General features: G+C 41.1%; 1 protein-coding gene across 1 annotated transcript in view; it reads left to right on the plus strand.

Moving 5' to 3' along the window:
* Positions 1 to 20,548, plus strand: part of nrg1 (neuregulin 1) — a 50,678-nt gene extending 30,130 nt beyond the window's left edge. The window contains exons 4-7 of the mRNA XM_070851037.1: positions 6,844 to 6,946; positions 8,971 to 9,124; positions 9,221 to 9,342; positions 19,915 to 20,548. Of these exons, the coding sequence (XP_070707138.1) occupies positions 6,844 to 6,946; positions 8,971 to 9,124; positions 9,221 to 9,342; positions 19,915 to 20,548 (1,013 nt within the window). The remainder of the gene's footprint in view (positions 1 to 6,843; positions 6,947 to 8,970; positions 9,125 to 9,220; positions 9,343 to 19,914) is intronic.
* The last annotated feature ends 270 nt before the right edge of the window (positions 20,549 to 20,818 follow it).

Here is a 20,818-nt window from a genome sequence, read left to right on the forward strand (position 1 = left end):
GTAAGTGATGTAAAAAATGTCATAATGTATGACGTGCTTATGCTCCAAAGATATCTGGGAATCTATTCTTAGTGGGAGTGCAGTTCAAGAAGTATCGCTGCTACATACGTGGTAATGATGGAACTCTTCAAGGAATGGGAACAAAGATCTGACGGGCTGTATCAGCTGGATGTCGAAGGAAGTTCGTCTGTCTGTCATGGTGCATTAAGTGCATCAGTAGCAGCCAGCCTGTGGCACCAGCGCTTGAGTCACACCACCAAGCTGAAGGAACTAAAAGATCTTGTGAATGGAGTGGACTTCTCTGCAGAGAAATAGGTTCCTCTCTGTGAAGGATGTGTGGAAGGCATACAAGCCAGTGGGAGAAATCCGTTCCAAACGCAAGTTGCAGCTGATCCATAGTGATGTCCCATGGTCCCATGCAGACTGAATCTATAGGTGAAGCAAAATATTTTGTGACTTTTATCAATAATTACTCTAGATGCTGCAAGATATACTTTCTGAAACAGAAGAGTGATGCCCTTAGCAAATTCAGAAAACATTTGAGAAAACATTCTCCAATGAGTGTGGGTAGAACGTCACAAGACTGAGAACAGATAATGGTGGTGAGTACGCATCAAAGGAGTTTCAAGAATATTTGAAGGCTCAAGGTATTCACCATGAGATGACTGTACCTCACTCACCACAGCAAAATGGTGTTGCAGAAAGAAACAATAGGACATTAATTGAGTTGCCAAAAAAATAAACTGCAGCTTACATACAGAACAGGCTGCCCACATCTGTCCTGAAGCAAGAGACACCCTACGAGAGATGGTATGGCAAAAAGCTGGACATGAGAGTGTTAAGCTGTGTTTCTTATGCACATATCCCAGACATAGAAAGGAGAAAATTGGACAAGAAGGCTGTGAAACTTCGTTTCATGGGATAAGCAAACAATGCCAAAGGCTATCGCCTGTTTGATGAAGAGAAAAGGAGGATTCTAATTCGTCGTGATGTCATCTTTAATGAATCAGACTTCAAATGGAAACAGGAAGTGGAAGTGACCTGTTCAGAGAACGAGGTAACCATGAACACAGATGAGAGTGGAACACCAGATGACGAGGTCACTGTCAATGAAGCTGCTAGAGAAGGCTGTAGAATCAGTAGGGCTCCGAGGAGATATGGATATGATGAGTTTGCAGATATAGTGACTGTTGATCATTGTGTCAAAGTGTGTTGTGTCACAGAGCCAAACACACTGAAAGAAGCAATGATGAGTCCTAATGCAAAGGAATGGCAGGAGGCGGCTGACTTGGAATATGAGTTGCTGCTGGAAAATGAGACGTGGGACTTAGTGGAGTTACCAAGGGAAAGAAAGGCCATATGATCAAGATGGGTGTTCAAAGTCAGGCATCATAGTGACGAGTGCAGACTCGTCACCAAGGGCTACTCACAGTTGTATGGTGCTGAAACCTGTTCACCCGTGGTACGATTCAGCTCAATTCGTACATTATTGTCCTTTGCCATCCAGAACAATCAACATGTGCAACAGATGGACGTCGTAACTGCATTCCTTAATGGACACCTGGAAGAAAAAATCTACATGGAGCAACCATAGGGATACATCAGATCAGGGCAGGAACACCTGGTGTGCAAACTGAAGAAATCAATCTATGGACTGAAGCAGTCTCCCCGCTGCTGGAGCAAGGCTTTCACGGAGTTCATGATAAAAATTGGATTTAAACAGAGCACATCAGGAGCTACAGATACTCGCTGTTTATGTGGATGATCTGATTCTGATTACAGAGTCGGTTGAAAGCATGAACAAGTTGAAAATGGCTCTCAAGAAGCGCTACAAGATGAAGGAGATGGGTGAGATGTCCTATATCCTGGGCATCTCTGTTGTCCAAGACGAAGAAAAGAACTGTCTCTAACTTCATGAGAAGCATTACATTGAAGCCATTCTTCAGAAATATGGGATGGATAATGCAAATCCTGTTACAACTCCTGCTGATGCCAACGTCAAATTAAAAAAGGGTGATGGTGTTAGTAAACCTGTGAACCAAAGTATCTATCAGTCCATGGTAGGAAGTCTGCTGTATGCTGCGATGGCCATACGACCAGACATAGCTCAAGCAGTGAGTGCTGTGTCAAAGTTCAACACAAATCCAGATGCTGCACATCTGACTGCTGTGAAGAGAATACTTTGATACTTGAAAGGTACAGTGAACCTTGCTCTCAAGTATGAGTGGTCAGAGTCTGGAACTTTGGTCGGCTTCTAGGATGCTGACTGGGCCGGAGATCAGGATGACCACACTCAGTCAAGCTGCTCAAGAGAGTACTTGGCTGAGACGATTACTGAATGATCTCCGAATGGATGCTACGCCCACAGTGATCCTGGAGGACAACCAAGGAGCCATTGCAATCGCAAAAAATCCAATGGATCACTCAAGGACTAAACACAGTCATTCGCTACCACTACATGGTGTGCAGAATGGGCAAATAGAACTGCAATATTGCCCAACAAGTGCCATTAAGGCAGATATCTTGACCAAATCACTGACTAAACAGAAGTTTGAATATCTTAGGGTTAGGGTTAGGCTAAGACAGACACCTCAGAGGAGCTGGGCTTCGAATCGCCGACCTTCCAATTGATGGATGACTCATTCTACCTCTGATCCGCAACCACCCCTAGACATCATAGCCATGACCATAGCCATAGCCAACAAACCATGGTAGCCATGATTAGATAATATCCTTAGACTACTGGGAGATTCAAGTTTGGACCTAACATTGTTTGACTACCTTTATCAACTAAACTAGACCATCTATCCATCCATCCATCCATTGTCTATACTGCTTATCATATGGCGGCTGAAGCCAACATAAGGCAAGAGGCGGGGTACACCCTGGACTGGTCGCCATTCAATCACAAGGCCAACACATTGAGACAAACAACATGCAAACTCCACACAGAAAGGTTCAAGGCTCAAACTACAACTACACCATCAACCCCAAATTAAGGGAAATTATTGCCACAGGTGCTGAGAAGATTCTTTAAGAAAGTTCTTACTTTTAGAATCAGTTGTTTTCATCATGTCTGGCACTGCTCGGACGAAGCTGTGTTCAGGGAGTCAGCCACACAGCTGGACTGCGACCCAGAGAAGGAGGGCAGGAAATGAGATGTGAAACTGTCTCTGGTGTCAATGTCAGACACATTGTAAATCCAGCATCTACACCCTACTGCCTCTCTACAAAGTTCGTCAGTGCTACATTCAACACTTACAGTTACTGGAACCTCAGAATTCTGCTAAGCACAATATTATTTGTGTGACGCATGATGCAGTCAGATCTGGTGTGAGTACTACATGTGCTTGGACTGCTCGGTTCGGCATGTACATAACACGTTATGACATTGTGAATGGCCGCACACAATATATGGAAGTGCCTGGTAATCAGTTTTTTTTTCAAAATTTGCAAAAGATGAAAGGGCAGCAATATATTTGTTACCTACATGTTTTACAGTCACTAGCTTTGGGCAGACTTATAGTAATGCTTAACAGCTTGTTAGCCTCTTTTTTCTCTCTCTGCCCCAAGGCCACTGAAATCACTATCAGGCAGTGCATGTGTTGTGAGGAATGGCTTTGGAGGGAGGCCTGAAGAGAGGAGGTGAGATTTTTTCAGTGGAATATTTTCAAAATTTGGCTACTCTTCTCCACTGTTACAGAGCCTGCCTTTAAATAAATGAAATAAAAAAATAAATCACATTCTACACATAGCTTAATAATTAAAAATAACACCAAATGACAGCGCACTGTGATGAAACTGTAACTAAAATCAAATCACGTGTTTGATTTAGGGAAATGAACACCATGAAGCCTCTTTGGCATACATGTTTACATCCCTTCAGCTCTCCCTCCCTGCATTTTCTGTTGCAACCAGTGTTCAGCATGAAACAAAACCTTCATGACTCTATCTATCTCCTGCCATCTGCCTTCCTGTTTCAACCTCTACCAGATGTATGTTTCCAAGTGTTCCTAATATCCCCTCTTCTGCCTTTTACATGATGTTGATATTAATCACCTCCACCTGAGCCTGGTTCTGTTCGAGGTTTCTTCCCGTTAAAGGGGAGTTTTTCCTTGCCACTGTTGCCTAATATAATATCTGATGCTTGCTCATGTGGGGATTTTTGAATTCCTGAATCGTTGGGTGTCTTAATTTAAGAGTTTGGTCTTGACCTGCTCTTTATGGAAAGCGCCTTGAGATAACGCTGTTATGAATTGGCGCTATATAAATAAAGATTGATTGATTGATTAATTAATTCATTAATTCATTGATATACTTTGTTTCCCTTTTAATGAGATGATTAATTAAAATGGAATGTGATATTTTCTTAAACAACATCAGCACTTGGACATCTGACTTACTGACAAGACTAATCAACCAACACAATCATCAAGTTACAGTCTTAGAGTTAACATATTTAACCCTTTATGGGGCACTCGTTGAGATACTCAAAAAAAATGTAATGTTATGGTGAAAATCAAGGTCAATGAAGTTACCATATATGGTTTCTTGCTTCTGGCATTTTGAACTCTCACTTAAGTTACCAAATATGGTCCCTTGCCCGATAAAGGGTTACGGTAAAGATATGTAACCCTCTCAGCAGCCGCTTTATGAGACTCTTATTATTATATAAACGGGTAATTTATTATTTGATTGCACTGTGGAGAAAAGGAGAAGCCACACATCTGCAGATGATGATGCTGTTAATGAAAATCTCGGTCTTGGACAAAATGAAGAAAACTGCTGGAAAAGCAGATAATTTAAAGATACAGGACTTTGCCATAAGAACTGGCATACATGATACAGTCAGGCTCTGTTTCATCATACAGCATTTTAGGTAGGCTGTAGTTTTTAACTGGAATTAAAACATTTTATGTTTCATTAAAAACAATTGCTATGCAATATGCAAATAAGCTTTGTTATGCATGGTGTCTGTGTCAATATAAAAAATAACTTGATTTATATATTGTCTTGCTTACATACAGTTCAGAAAACAAGAGTTCCAAAAGGCCCAGAGAGTATTAACATGAAGGAGGATGGAAACCTGCTGGCAAAAATTGCAAAGCTTATTATAGCTTCTAATATGCTAAAATGAACAAACAACAAAGCAAAGACAAAAGTACAACAATAATGACCAATGGATGACAAGTGAAAGGAAAGGGCAATGGATGTGGGCTCATGTCAAGTTGCACTCAAATTTATTCAATCCCCATTGCAAATTAGGAGAATTTGCAAAATTTACAAACATTCAAAAACTCAAAGAACAACTCAAACAAGAACAATTGAAACAGCTTAACACAACTATAATTTGGTTTCTCCAAATATACTAAACGCTGAACGCCTCCATGCCCCAAACTCCACAATGTACGCCACTACTAACCCAAAAGTATAAACCAAGTCTGGTCCAATATGCTCAAAACCACAAAAAATAAGCCACAGATGTTTTGGGATTCTATTATGTGGATCAATGAAACAAAACTGGAATGTTTTGGGTCTATGTCTGGAGGAGGAAGAATGAGGCATACGCTGAAAAGAACATCCTGCCAACAGTGCTGCTTTGCTTCCTTTCGCACAGGAAACCTGCAGCATTTGGAGGGCAAAATGGATTAAATGAAGTATCAGTAAATTAAAGGAAAAAACCTCATGCCGTCTTGTGAGGAAGCTGAAGCTTGGATGTCACTGGACCTTTCAACAAGGCATGATCTCAAGCATACCCCAAAGGTCACCACAGCTTGGCTACTGGAGTGGCCGTCACAGTTGAATTCCAAAGAAAATCTCTGGTGAGATTTGAAGAAGGTGGTTGCAGCACGCAAACCCAAGAATACTAGAGAGCTGGAGGCTATTGCCCATGAGGAATGGGCCATGATTCCTCATGAATGCTGTCAGAACCTGGTGTCTGTCAATGCATTTGCTGCAAGACATAACAGCAAATGTGTGCTCTACTAAGCACTAAAGATCAAGATTGTCAAGAAGGGCTTGAATAAATTTGAGATTGCAGTAGTCATTAAAAGTGGCATATTGTGTTGAATTTGGAGAAACCACCTGGAATATTAGTTATGTTGAGCTATTTCACTTGTTCTTCATTGAGTTGTTCATTGAACACAGCTGAAAGTTACATTTTGTCAATACACCTAATTTGCAATGGAGGTTGAATAATTTTGAGTGAAACTGTGTTTTCAAAGCAGGCATATGTGGGTCTTTAAGTGACCCACTTCAGTTAATTCATCGTTGTTCCTCCAAGAGAATGCACTACTTTCTACATAGTATCTTAATGATATGAGCATTTGTTTGAGTAGTGCACCATCCCTAAATAGATGATGTCAAGGTTTATAGAATGATAATGAGAAGCAGGAACCATGGTGGAGAGGAGGATTTCAATGTTACGGCCGTTTCTCTCTGACAGGTGACGAAAGCCCTGTTGATATCTCTAATAAGCCAATGGCAATGTACTGTTTGGGCAATCGGAGAAAGTAAACAGAACATCTCATCTGATCCTTATATTAAAGGGACACTTGGACAATGTTTACTAAGATATGTAAGAATTGTCAAATCAGAGTAAATTAACCCCAACGACATGTACTGACACTATAAAATGAATTAGGCTCAGTCGTTTAAATTTCAACCATATCAATCGTAGCAAATAACCTCTAATACAAGGATCCATTTGAAGTGTAAATTTAAAAACCGCCTTAGATAGGCATTTCTTTTAGTGTGGATTTGCAGCTAGAATAGTCTTTATGCATGAGTGACTGTGTGTGTTGTAGACCTGACATTTTAAGATTGGACTGTCCTCTTTTTCAGAAGCTGAGGAGCTGTATCAGAAACGTATATTAACAATAACAGGAATCTGCATTGCACTCCTAGTCGTTGGAATCATGTGTGTGGTTGCCTACTGCAAAACAAAGTAATTCATATCAAATTTTTATGTTTAATTTCTAACTTAATTGTAGACTCCCTGATTTTATTATAGCGTCCAATAGTGCCCCCAAGTCCCAAAACTGTGTTGTGTTTCAAAATATCAATAGTAATTAAGTATAGTGTAATAAAGGAATGAAAATACTGCAAAAAGAGCGAGTAAGTCTTGAACTTTGAGCAAGGAATAACCAGGAAACCTTGTTGGCACCTAGGTGCAAAACACACTGCCGCCACAGCACATCATATAACGCACATAAAATGCTGCCCCTAGCATCAGGAAGCATCACGACCATTACAGGATTGTGGGTCATATCCGACTTACTGTTGGTTGAACCTCCATTTTTTTAATGTGGCACTTCTGTTTGATGATTTCCCCCAAAGCCCAACTAGCTTATTTAATGATGTCTAACAATGTTTAATGATGATTTAAAGATAGCTGCTATCACTGAGGCATAAATTAAGCCGTTACCATTCCTGACTCAGTGGCATGAGCCATTTACTACAATGCAACACTGGCATAACCCTACATTTCCTGACATTTTCTGCCACCATAGATATGATGGCATAGACAAGGTGTAATCAATATATGATATTACACACATTGTCATTTCAGATCATAGTGACAAAATATCCAGACGTCTATGCAAGCATATATATGTCAGTGGAATAGTGAATTTCTTTCTCTTCTCCTTCATTTATGGCACTTTGGTGTGACATTCGACAGTAGCCTACCATTTTCAAGCAGGACCCTTAAGCTAGTCAATAACTGGAAGTGCCTAAACGGACACACACACAAAAAGTAAACTAGTTGTGACCATATGCCTCAAACATGTTTCCATTAAAATAATGTGGATAGCTCTGGATATTTCTAGGACTCAGCAACTAGTTTCTCCTCATGAAGTCGAAGTGAAAACGAGCTGGCATGGCAAAGCAGAGGAGAAGCAGCTAAGGGCTGTAATTTTACTGTGTTGTTAGTAAGTAAGGAGAAAAAAGAGAGCAATGGGAGCCACTGGGATGTACAAGCAGGGAGCAAGTGGAGTTTATTAATAAGTGAAATAGTTAACGCTACGATGAAAAGCAAGCAACAGGTAAAACTAGCTGGTGAAAAGTACAAAACAGCATTTTTTTCTGGAAAGAACCAGTGGAGATGAGGCTGGAAATAGGACAGTGGCATGAAGTAGTACAGTGTCCATATGCACCTTGCTGGTGTGGGAATTGTACATAGAAAATAATAGGGGCTGTTTTGAAGCACATCGTTGGTGGTGTGTTATGGCCTTTGACAGTCTTCAGACTGGCTTCAGTGCAAGGAGCCTAACTCTCAGCAGCACTGTCTTCTTTATTAAGTAATTATGCAGTAGAATTTTGAACTAATTGTAATTTGTGCTGAAGCCTCTTGGCTAAATCATTAATACAAGATAGTCAAGATGAGAGTACATTTTGGAAGAAAAAGAAGGTTTGGCAATGCTTATAATCTGAAATTACAGGATTCAATAATTTAACTAATATTTATTTTACCTGGGAATCAAAAATGATTAAAAGGTTTCTGGAAACAAATGAGTTGGTAGCCAGATGGCCTGATGTAACATTTCAAATGTTTAATTGGGACAAAAACATGACTGTCATTGTGGTTGTGATTTAGCTGTAAAAGACTGTAAGACATCCAGACATTGATCTCCTTCAGGCAATTATCCTGAGTAACCAGATTTGATAGTTTCCAGGATTTCACAAATACATAAAGCTAAACATCATCTGCATAGGCCAAACTAAGTGTGCTGAGAAATTTTGGGGATTTTATGGTGCTATTAGATGCTATAACAATATTGTGGAGTTTATTTTGTATGGATTGCAATACATATATACATATATATATATATATTCAAAAAAATTATCATTACTCAAGCCATTATAAAATCAGATGAAATTGGTATCAATGTATGCCTGTTAGTACATTTGATGCTTTCCTCTTTTATGATCTGGGATGCCTCACAATCTAGTTTGTTTCTTCATAAACAGGAAGCAGAGGAAGAAGCTCCATGACCGTCTGAGGCAGAGTCTGAGGAATAAGCGGAGCAACAATACTAATACTGGTATTGGCCCCAACCTGGCAAGCTCGGCCAGAGGACGTCAGATTTCTAACTTGCCTCTTCAAGATTTGCAGCTCATCAATGTATGCTGTTGCTTGTTGGAATCAAATAATAGGCACCAACTGTTCAATATGTATACTTACGTCAGTTGTTAATTTTGTCTGATCCTCTTTTTTTAGCGATGTAATGGGGCTACTATGCAGCATGCAGCTGAGAAGGATACAGAAACAACCTTCTCCACAAGCAAATATGCCTTATCTGTGCATGGCCCGAACACATTTACCCACATTTCTAGTCAAAGGTAAGGAAGAACTTTAAATATATTTTGTCAGGTTGGTAAACTTGGTTTTCAGTTAGACTTTGATTTAGCTCAGGGGAAGTGACATAGCATTATCACATGCAGCTTGGATGACAGACATTAAATGTTGACTGTCCTGATGGTGGGAAGACTGATGGTAGGAGCCACACAGCAGTCCAGACATGCTGGGCTAAAATAAAAATAATTCCTCTTTTTCCTAGTGGAGTTTCTGTGTTTTACTGTTGCAGTGTTTCCCACTGGCAGCAGAAAACACTGCTACATTGTTTAGTACAGAGGTTGCTGAAAGTGAGATCAGCGTACAATAAGCCTATACCATTGTTGAATAATTGCAACCTCATAACTGGTCACATTATTTGATTCATTCTTTTACAACAGAGTTAATAACTTCGTAACTCTCTTCTAACTCTCAAAAGCTCTTGAGAAAATGGGAGGAAATGAAAAAAGAAACATCGTCCACATGTATGAGAATTAAAAATCATACATCATTTGTTGATACAATTCAGAATCCTAATTGTGTTTATTGCAAGCATTTATCCATATTCTTTGATTGTCTCAAGAACAGTTTCAGTTTCATCTCTGCAACGTGATTACCCTGGGCCAGATTTAGTTAGATAATGGTGCTGTGTTATGGGTTTATTGAGATTGAAATCAACACCTGATTTAATAAAACAGCAGCTCACTACACAGTCAGCTCCTGGGCAGTGCCTCGAACTGCCTGCCCAGATGAGCACTGTTAATTCAATGTAGACATACCAATTAGATAGATATGTTACAAAATCTGCATGACTAGTTTCAAAGAATGTCTGACAGATGGAAAAAGACTCCAAGAAGACAGTTCCATCTCTGTATTTTCTGGTTCCTGCCTCACTGAACTTGCAGCTCATACATGAGTGCTGTGGTGTTCGGCTGTGGTGCTGCCGCAGTGCTGTCTGCCAGCCTGTCTATCGTAATGCATTGAGTTTGCTATCAATTAAAACCTTGTAAAATGAAGGGATCCTGTCCACCAAAGCAGTTAAAGGCTTTTAATCTTAAATAAGTGTTGAGTTGAAAATTAAATTGTTCTTATGTTTGTAGCTTATCACACAAGTACATATATTGCAACTGTAGTGAAAGGTGTGGACTGTTGCTAGTATGATATCAATATGATTATCACAGCTCATGTCACTGTCTATTTTTGCTGTGAAGCACGCACGAATTGTGGATAAATTCAATTCAATTCAATTCAATTCAATTTTATTTGTATAGCCCAATATCACAACAGAGTGTCTCATAGTGCTTTACAAAGTTCACTGAAATAAACAAGTGTAAGCAAACAAGCAATCTAATAAAGAGTCCAGCAGTCGATGAGGCCAGTGGATCAGTCCGATGGATCAGTCCGAGGCATCACCTGCCCTTTATGACCCTCCTTCTTCGGGAAGGAAAAACTCAAAAAACCCAGTGGGAAAAGAGAAACCTCCGGGAGCACCACAGTGAAGGAGAGATCCAGCTCCCAAGGACGGACAGGCTGTAGCCTTGGACAGACGCACATCCATTGGCTGGTGGAGAACCACATCAGCGGGGCCAGGACCAGGATCCATACGAACCAGGGAACCACATCAGCAGAACCAGGACCAGGATCCACAGGAACCAGAGAACCACATCAGCGGGACCGGGACCAGGACCCGCAGGAACCAGAGAACCACATCAGCAGGGCCAGGACCAGGATCCACAGGATCCACAGGAACCTGAGAGATGAGAAAGCACAGAAACGCTCCGGGGAAGATAGCAAGTTAGAGGCAGACATTTGACTGACATGAGACATAACGATGGAGAGGAAGAGGAGGAGAGAGAATAGAGGAGCTCAGTGCACCATAGGAGTCCCCCGGCAGTCTGAACCTATAGCAGCATAACTAGGGGCTGGTCTAAGGCCTGATCCAGCCCTTAAATATATGCTTTGTCATAAATGCGGGATGTGCGGCTGCTCTAACTTGTTAACATGGGTTCTGAAAAACTAAAGTTCAGCAATGCACAAGCGCTGTTCAGGTAGGCAGTGTGTCCCCAGACTTAACCTTTACCTTAAGTGACATTACATTTGAAATCATACTGGAGGATAAGAAAACTTAATTTCTTTTAAATACATTAATAATCTAAATTTATTATGACACAACCCTTATTGGTGGTGTTGTGATTTGGTACCTTTCCTCTCACGGCAGCACCAAAAATGTTGTGATTTGGTACCTTGGGCACCGATAAATGCAGGGGTTCCAATTATATGTGGACAATTAACTGCCTCATACAGCGGCACCAAAATGTTGGGGTTGGTACCTTGTATGGGGCAATTTGGAAATAATTGAAAATAATTAATAACTATCAAAGATAATTAATAATTATTAATGAATGGAATTTTGTGTAAAGTCCACCTCGATTGGGGCACCACCTTTGATAAATGAAAAGAACAAGGAAAAAGATAGCCAATTTAACCCTCTGGTTTTGATCAAAATCACTATCAACTGTGAGAGAGAGAGAGAGAGATAACGTTGAATAGTGTGTTTCAATGAGTGCGTGCGTGTGTGCATGCTCAAGGGCGGCAGGATGTGCAAACTGCAATAGAGTGGTCCTCGCAAACACACTTTCCACAGCTGGAGCAAGTGGTTGCCGTTCTTCTCCTGTAGGTGCACAGTTCGCACCATCTCGTCATTTTGCTGACGGGCTGTGGGTCATGCTCTGATTCAGACTGCTGTATCCCGGCAACAATGGCAGCAGCGGCTGTTGAGCGTGGGGGACAAGACTATCTTGCAATTGCTGGGGTCACCAGCATGTGCCCCAGCTCTTCCAGGAACACCCTCTGTTGGTAGGTCCAACTCAGTCCATCCTGAGTAGGACTCCCACTCAGGATGGACTGATTTCCACAGGATAAAGGCATTGTATGCTGAGACATCCAGGAGATTGGAGAAGAGAGCCAGCGGATGGTTTTCCTTCGACAACTGTAGGTGCCAACAACCTTGTCTAGGTTATCCACATTGCCTTTGCACCTCGGTAGTTCCCGGGAACCACCAGGGGGTTTTCCCGTGTAAATCTGCATCCTCCAGGCATAGGAGATTGCCACATCACAGATGACCCATATTTTAATGACGTACTTTGCAGGCTTGTTGGGCATATATTGTCGAAATCCTCAACGACCTTTGAATGCAACAAGCTGCTTGTCGACACACACATCAACCCTTGGATTGAACAAGAGGGGGAGGCGAGCCACACACTTTTCCCACAGGATGTGAAATGTGGTGAGCTTATCGTCCCTGAAGCGTCCCAGGCGAGTGAGTCTGTCATCAAAGCGGATGTTAGCGCTGATCTGAGCATAGCGGTAGAGGGGCATCGTAGCACGAAATATTGCCCATCCTGTCTTGTCATCCCACATGCCACGCGTTGTTTCATGTCTTGAGCGGCCAGCCAGAGTCAGAATCCCGATGTAGGCTCTCATCTCCACTTCATCCACATCCCTCCAATCCTCAGACCTCCGCCTCCCATGCAGGTTTGTGTGGGTGCACAGCAGCTGAACAGAGGAGATCATATATTTGAACCTGTGGAGTTATCAACAGGTCAAAGGCAGACTGCTGATGTGGGCAACTGCATACAGGGTGGGCCCTGGGGTGATACCAGTAGGTACTGAATTGTAGTGCAGAGTCTCTTTAGCAGTGGGAAACCACATAATTTTCCCATCACGAGACATCCACTCAGCCACCAGATCCTCTGTCTCTGCCACTACTCCTACTGTCTCTGCCATTAGCTGCTCGGCCTCCACCGCTGTCTGTATCGTCCTCACCCCCTGAGGAAGAGGAATCAGGCACCGGCTGGTACTCCTCATGCTGTCATCTGGAGGGTGTCCCCTCATCTTCAGGAGAGGATGTGGGTAGAAGATGTCTCTTCTTGAAGTGCAGAGGATTTCTCCCCATCTTCTGTCTCCGATCGCATCACATAGTCACGAGCAGTGAATATGACCTTCTTGCCATCTTGCCAGAGAAAAAATGATCTGGGAGCTGTTAGGCTTACTTATAGCATTAGTATTGACTGCACCTGCATAAACTCCAGGACAGATTTATAAACAGTGCCAGAGTTTGTTTTTGTTTCCCTTGCAGCTGCATCTTTGACCTCTGTAAGATGTCCTGTGATTCTTTAGATATTTGGGTGTGTAAGGGCTATTGTGTAGTTGTGTGTGTGACACTTTATGAAAAGAACAAAGCTACAGGTGCTTTCAACATGTGCATCAAAGCTAAGCTTGCCTGGGAAACTCAAAGTTCAATAGCCTGCATCAACAGAAATTCACTGCAAGTTGGAGGTATGATACAGCATAATTTATTTCACTCTATCTTTCAAATACATATTTGTGCTGCATTTTTTTTCATGCACGAACACAGATCATTATCTGACACCCTTAAGATCACACCTATGTCAAAATTGTGTCGTTCATTCACTCCATTAGACTGCAGTAAGACATCATACGCCCCTATTGGAAACTAAGAATATTACATGAAATTGCTCCCTTGGCCAAAAATGGACAAATGACACAATCTGGAAGAAAACATTAAAAACTACAATTTTCAAGTGTTGAGTTTGAAAATGGTCAAAAAAAAAAGAAAGTGAACTGGTCACAAATGGCCAGCATAGAGCCCAGAGGGTTAATTGATTCAGTCTCATAAAATAACTAAGCTATCAATTTGGTATTATGATTAATAATTAACTTTATAACTTCTACCAAAATTACTATATTGACAGCTAGTTGAAGGATTTCGGAGTTTGTGACAGAGTAGAGGTTGGCAGTATTCACTTTTGTACAATATTAAAGAAGACAGCATGTGTATTAAAACATTTATTAAAACATAACAAAATCAGACATACTAACAAATTAACTGTGATTAGCTAACAAATAATAGGGTATGTGTGTGTGTGTGTGAGCGAGGGGGTGTGTACATGTGAATAGGCAAAGGAATGTGACATGGAGGTGTTGACTCCCTACAAAATGGCCACTAGGACCCCTGGAGTATGGGTCAGAGGCAGACAAAGGAGAGCTAAGTGCTGTAGCCGTTAGCTTAGCTTTGTCTCTCAGTCGAGGCCTATTGTAAAACTCAGTGGCGGGCCGTTCATTTTACACCTGGGCCTTCAGTGGCATCCTACCAGAATCAAACCACCTCTTAATACCATCATTATGACGCCATGGCTATAGAAACCATCAATATTATACAGAAAGGCAGTATGACAGGACGTTGCATCGCAGACAGGTATCTCATGTTGGAGAATGAATTTCATCACTAAAGCAAGAAACCCAATTAAAAGAATTCAACAAGTCTCCTTTCACTGCAGCCACAGCTGCATTGCTGTGCACCTGCTCCATATACATCAAACACTCTAACCACCGACTCGGCTCCAAACACAGAGTCGTTCAGTTGCCAATACCAGGCATTCCCAGCAATACAATTTGCTCCTCTGAGCCTGTAAGTCAAAGGTACCGCTCGTAGTTGCTGACCTGAAAGTGGCAGACAAACCCTTTTCCCGGCTGGGACAGGCTTGCTAGCTTCGGGGTGGGCCGGCATTTCCTCAAAATGTCCAGCTTTTCTTGGAAAGTCCGCCTTGAAAATGGATTTCTAAGTAGATCTGCGACCAAATTAACATCTTCTCCTCCGTCAGCCATTGTGGGTTAAAAAAAACTGCTATTAATACTTACAATTATGATAAAGTTTTAGCTTGTAGCAGGTCGCTTACAGATAAGAATCGCTAGCTTTGGCTAAGCTCTCTGACCAGCCAATCAGAGGACGTGAAAATACTGACATCATCGTACGCCTGCTAGAAGGCCCTGGGGTCACCAACTCGAAATCTGATTGGTTAAAGCAACAGTTTCATTGCGATGTATTTTAAACTACGGGTGCCTGCACTTTTGATTCTGAAGGCCTCAGGGCAGATTTCTTTGACCCTGGCAACACATGATGGCTGAAATATGATTGGATAAAAGCTCTAATATAGACATACACTGCTGGAAACACCCCAGCTCAGAGACACAGAGACACGCTATGAAATGAAGAGCATAGACTATTAGGAATAATCTAAAAAGATTAATGGGAAAATATTAAAACGTAAATCAGTGATTCTATGTTTAGGTCAGCAGAGAAGGCCTTGCTGGCCCTGACGGCCCACCACTGGTAAAACTGTATATATATGTATGTATGTATGTATGCATGTATATAGTTATGCTATGCTATATATGCCCAGTTAGAGTTTGTTATCAGTCCTTTGGACTCATATAAAACATAACTTAATGGACAGCATTATGTCATATCATGTACCAGGCACCAACGGGTCTGTCTCCTCCTTCCACAATATTTTACAGGTTTTGTAGTTGTGTCCAATCACAAAATGAAAGATTATTGGGAACAATAACTCAATATTGTAATCCCTGATGAAACTTGGGAGGGAAGTCTGGATAATATTCACTACAGTTCTATAAATGCATACCTTAATACCATTCAGAGTAGTTCACACACTCCATAATTGAAAGTACAGGCATCCTGCCATACACCCCAATACCTCTCCTTTGTGTTAGAAATGTAAAAAAAACACTTGAACACTTAGCCATCAGTTTTGGTCCTGCCCCAACTTGAATTCCTTTTGGACTCTTGTAATTGACACTATATCCAGAGCCTTTGATAAACAATTGCGCCAGATCCTCTACTTGTTATTTTTGGATCAGAGGTAGTTAATCCTGCCATTAATAAAAATGAGAGGGAAACCATTTTCCTCAGAACATTACTGGCAAGACGCCTTTATCCTGGATTAGTGGAAGTCAGAGGCTAGCCTTCTATTCCAGCGCTGGCTCAGAGATATGAAGAATGTACTTCATATGGAGACATTTCGCTATGGAGCAGAGATAATTTATCTAACAGAGAGAATATCTTCTTGAAAGTATGGCAACCCGTATTTGATAAATGGATGGCTACCTTTGATGAGGGTCACACATAGAGTGGCACCCACTTGAAAATATAACATAAGATTTTATTATTTAAACCAAGTATTTATTATGTATGGCAGTGGTTCCCAAACTTTTTTGCTTTTTCGCTTTTCTGTGTGTGTGTGTGTGTGTGTGTGTGTGCCCCACCCCCCCACCCCCCATAAGAAAATAAATGTTGGTTGATGCATCTATCCTTCAGTAAAATAAAATTATTAGTACATTGTAGATTGTAGTATATTTTGGCTAGCTTAATTCTGATTGGTTGATAAAACCATCCATTCATGCACACTGTGAGCAAATTGGACTGAAATTCAGTTAAAGTCTCAGGTACAAAGGATTTATGTCGTGATCTAGAGGCTTGTCTGAAAGCGACCTCCATGTTAAAAAAAAAAAACCTCTATGTCTCTGCAGCTGGAGTAATAACTGGAGCGACAGTGTTTTGACTGACACTGAGTCTGTCTCAGTCATTGCTGGGGAATAGCCAACATACAACACAGGGCAGCCGAGGTCGTCTGAATGCCACTGGTTGCACAAGAGACTTAATTGCTCATTGAAAGAAGTGCCGACACACATCCAGCTCCGACAGGGACTTGCCTAAGTACAAGGTAATTCATTACTTAATCTTAACTTTGCGCCAATGTCGGACGCAGGTTGAAGGCAAATAAGTAGTAATTTATTTACACAAGGAAAATAATCTCAAAACACAAAATAAACTGAAAATACAATGGGATGTGGTTCATCAGTATAATCAGTGGTGAGGGTGTGTGCATCTGTGAGTGAAACGTGTGAGGAAGCAATGTTGGATGAATGACGACAAAATAACATTGTGCGGGGGAGAGTGAGAGCTAGCAGAAAGAATTTATCATGCGAGCGAGGATTTAGGTGCATCCAACTATCCTGATTTGGACTCCACTCTCCAGGTACCTGCCGTATTAGAGAGAGAAACATGAAACACAGCCAGTGAACTGTCACAGCCACAAGCAGAAAACCAAGAAGCACATGACAACAGGACAACAAGGGTGATGCATAGCTGACATAAATAGATTTCTATTGAATGCCCAAAATTTTGTCAGGAAAAAGTACTTTTTCATCTGAAGAATTTCAGAAAAGACATGCCAAATAATATCGGTTAGATTACCCCCAGAACTCTATAAAGAGTTTCAGTCAATACATTATTGTTAGAATGGCAGCAGAAGGTTAATACTCAAAATAACTAGTGACAGGGTTAAACACACAACAATATTTGAATGGCAATATTTAAAAATGCAGTTTGATGACATCACATATTGTTATTTGATATAATTGTCAGTTGATGATACATGACCATGACACATAATAAAATCAAGCATTCCCAATCCACTAACTAATACATTTTAAATTTCACAAACTAGGAGTTTATGCATTTGGATTGCCTATTGTGAATGAAATTCCTATAGATTAAGATATAGGTTAATTTCACACAGACCCTTCCTATCCTCTCCAGCAAAGATTTGCAAACCCCCCCCCCCCCTGTGAGAGGTAACATGAGAACTCATGTTTTAGGCTGTATGTCCAGCTGAAAAGAATAAAATAGCAAACACAGGCATTCTTGCAAATTATTAATAAAGCTCTGGCCACAATCATTTAAACAGTAATACCACATCTAATCCGTCCTGGAGCTCCAGCTCCAGCTCTGCTGCACTCTCTCCTGAGATCTACTCCATTGCCTGAGGAGGCTGTCAGCTGCTAGCTCTTGCCTTATTGTGGCCTGTAGAAAGCAGACCACCCCATTCATGACATTGACACAAAATCCTGCCTGTACCAAATTTATCTAGTGCCAGAAGTTATGACTCAGGTATGACTCAAGTCTGCCAGCTGATCCTCTGTGTAAACACGAGCACGCAAGCAAGTTAGTGACAAAGAAGGTGACAACGAAACATGTAGTTTCCATTTTGGTGGATGCTCAACTTAGCATATCCAAACTAAGAACATGGAAGAATTGTGTCTCAGTGGCAGCCATTTCATCTGTAGTCACATTTTGATTATCTTATTTTTTCTTATTTTGACAGCCAGCACATGGATAAGCCTTCACTTTTGCATATTCACACACACACACAATCACTTACTCACCATTTTGTTCTTTAGTTAGGCACATTTAGATTGTATGTTTTGACCTTTGCCATGTTTTGATAAATGTTTTTAATACCTTTTTAATGTTGTACAAGAGTGAATGATTTCTTAAGGAAGTGGTACCCTTTCTCAAGGTGGACTCAATTATTAATTATCAATTATCTTTGATAATTATTATTCCTGGATTTCTGATAGCCTAACCTAACTAAAATGCTCAAAAAATGGTGCAACCCCAACAACCATCATGGTTTCTAAGCCCCCTGACTTTCATCGGGGTAAGTGGTTGAATGTATGGATTTCTTTGTCCACAGCTCTGCAATGGTAAATGGTAAATGGGCTGTATTTGTATAGCGCCTTTCTAGTTATTTCAACTACTCAAAGACATCCTCATTCACCCATTCACACATCATTCATACAGGAGGAAATGTAATTTGGAGGAGACTGTTCTTTCATAGGGTAGCATGGTGGTGCGGTGGTTAGCACTGTTGCCTCACAGCAAGAAGGTTCCAGGTTCAAATCCCGGTTTGAACCTGGAATCTTTCTGTGTGGAGTTTGCATGTTCTCCCCATGCTAGTGTGGGTTCTCACCGGGTACTCCGGCTTCCTCCCACAATCCAAAAGATATGCAAGCTAGGTTAATTGGTAGCTCTAAATTGCCCGTAGGTGTGGGTGTGAGTGTGAGTGGTTGTTTGTCTCTGTATGTGGCCCTGTGATTAGCTGGCAACCAGTCCTGGGTGTACCCTGCCTCTCGCCCGAAGTCAGGCTCCAGCTCCCCCGCGACCTTGGCGGATAAGCGGTATAGATAATGAATGGATGGATGTTTTTTCATACTCAATAACACACTGATACACACAATAGAGGGCATTCAATTTGTTTCTGTGTGTGGCAATTCAACTCTCTCTATATATATTTGAACCTGTCTGTTGCAATGGTGGACAAAGTACACAACTCCAACTTGAGTCAATGTATAGGTTCTCCTGGTCAGAATAACTCCAATATAAGTAAAAGTTGTTTTTATTTGACTGTTACGTATTCAAAATTACAAGACTTGATGATGAAGGCAGCTAACAAGCAAGCACTTTGAACTTTATTAACTGCAGAGTAGTTGTTTTTCTCCTGTAATGAACACATTGTATGGCCTATCGCATTTAGAAAAGAAAATTCATCCAGTGACTTCAAAGTTATGCTTCAAAGATCAACAAAAACCTTCATAAAAGTATAATATTTGTTTCAAATGTAGTGGATTAAGTCATTTTCAAAGAAACTGGATGCTCGAAGTACAGATACTTAAAAATGAGCACTCAAATAAGTATACTTATGTTATGTTACTGTTACTGCCCACCTCTGGTCTGTTATGTATTAGACACAAGTATAATGTTACATAACTTCAACAATGTCTATTTTTTCAAATGTGCTCATTTTTCAAACAAATGTGTAAAAGATTTTTCTGTTGTAATTCCATTTCTGTTTAAGGATATCCATCATGACAACCCCAACTCTGCTGTCTCCGGTGTCCCAGACCTCTCTTGCAACTCCAGGGTCTCCTCCATCAGAGACGTCAGCACCATTGTTCAGCCTGGCCATCTCTGTCCCCTCTGTGACTTTAAGCCCCTCTGGTGAGGAGGAGCGCCCTCTGCTGTTGTTGAACAAATGTCAGCCACACAGGTCTGTGAAGAACAGAAGAGAAGAACAGAAGAGGACCTCTGCCCACTACAATCATGGCCATGTGGCATATAGCTTACCAGCTAGCCCACTGTTTACTATGGAGAATGGCAACTACGAAATCATTGGTGACCATGATACCACACTCTGGGCATCACCTGAGGAGCTACTTAGTACAAACAACAATGACTGTAGCACCAAAATAGCAGGATTAGTGGACACCAGTGGCCATTTCACACATGATGTGAAATCCAGTTGTGACAATATGCTATTGAATGAAAAAGAGGAGCCTCAGGGGGTGTACACACCCTCTCTTAATACAGGTATCACTACAGTCCTGTTGCTCACAGCGGGGGACGGCAACAGGACTAACCCAGCATTACCAAATGATGACCTGCAAGACAAGTCATGCAGTTCCCCCACCAAACAAGATCGTGATGTATAAAGAAAAAAGAAATTGCTGAGAATCCTTTATGTTGAGGAAAAACAGAATAGTCCCAATTGAACTTTTATTTTCTAGAAATGATTTGCTGTGTGAATGAAACTTTTATTTTAGTGACGTAGTAACTTTTATAAAAAAGTGCAAAAATGTGCTTGTGTCTTGTAAGTAAAGTGCCATACACTAGTATGTAGCAACGGTTCACAGTATATTACAGCGCAGAAAAAATATCAATGGTGCCTTTCTGTTTGGTATGCTTAAGGGGAACTTGAGCAT

The sequence above is a fragment of the Pempheris klunzingeri genome, chromosome 19 (genome assembly GCF_042242105.1).
Source record: "Pempheris klunzingeri isolate RE-2024b chromosome 19, fPemKlu1.hap1, whole genome shotgun sequence".
Taxonomy (NCBI): Eukaryota; Metazoa; Chordata; class Actinopteri; order Acropomatiformes; family Pempheridae; genus Pempheris; species Pempheris klunzingeri.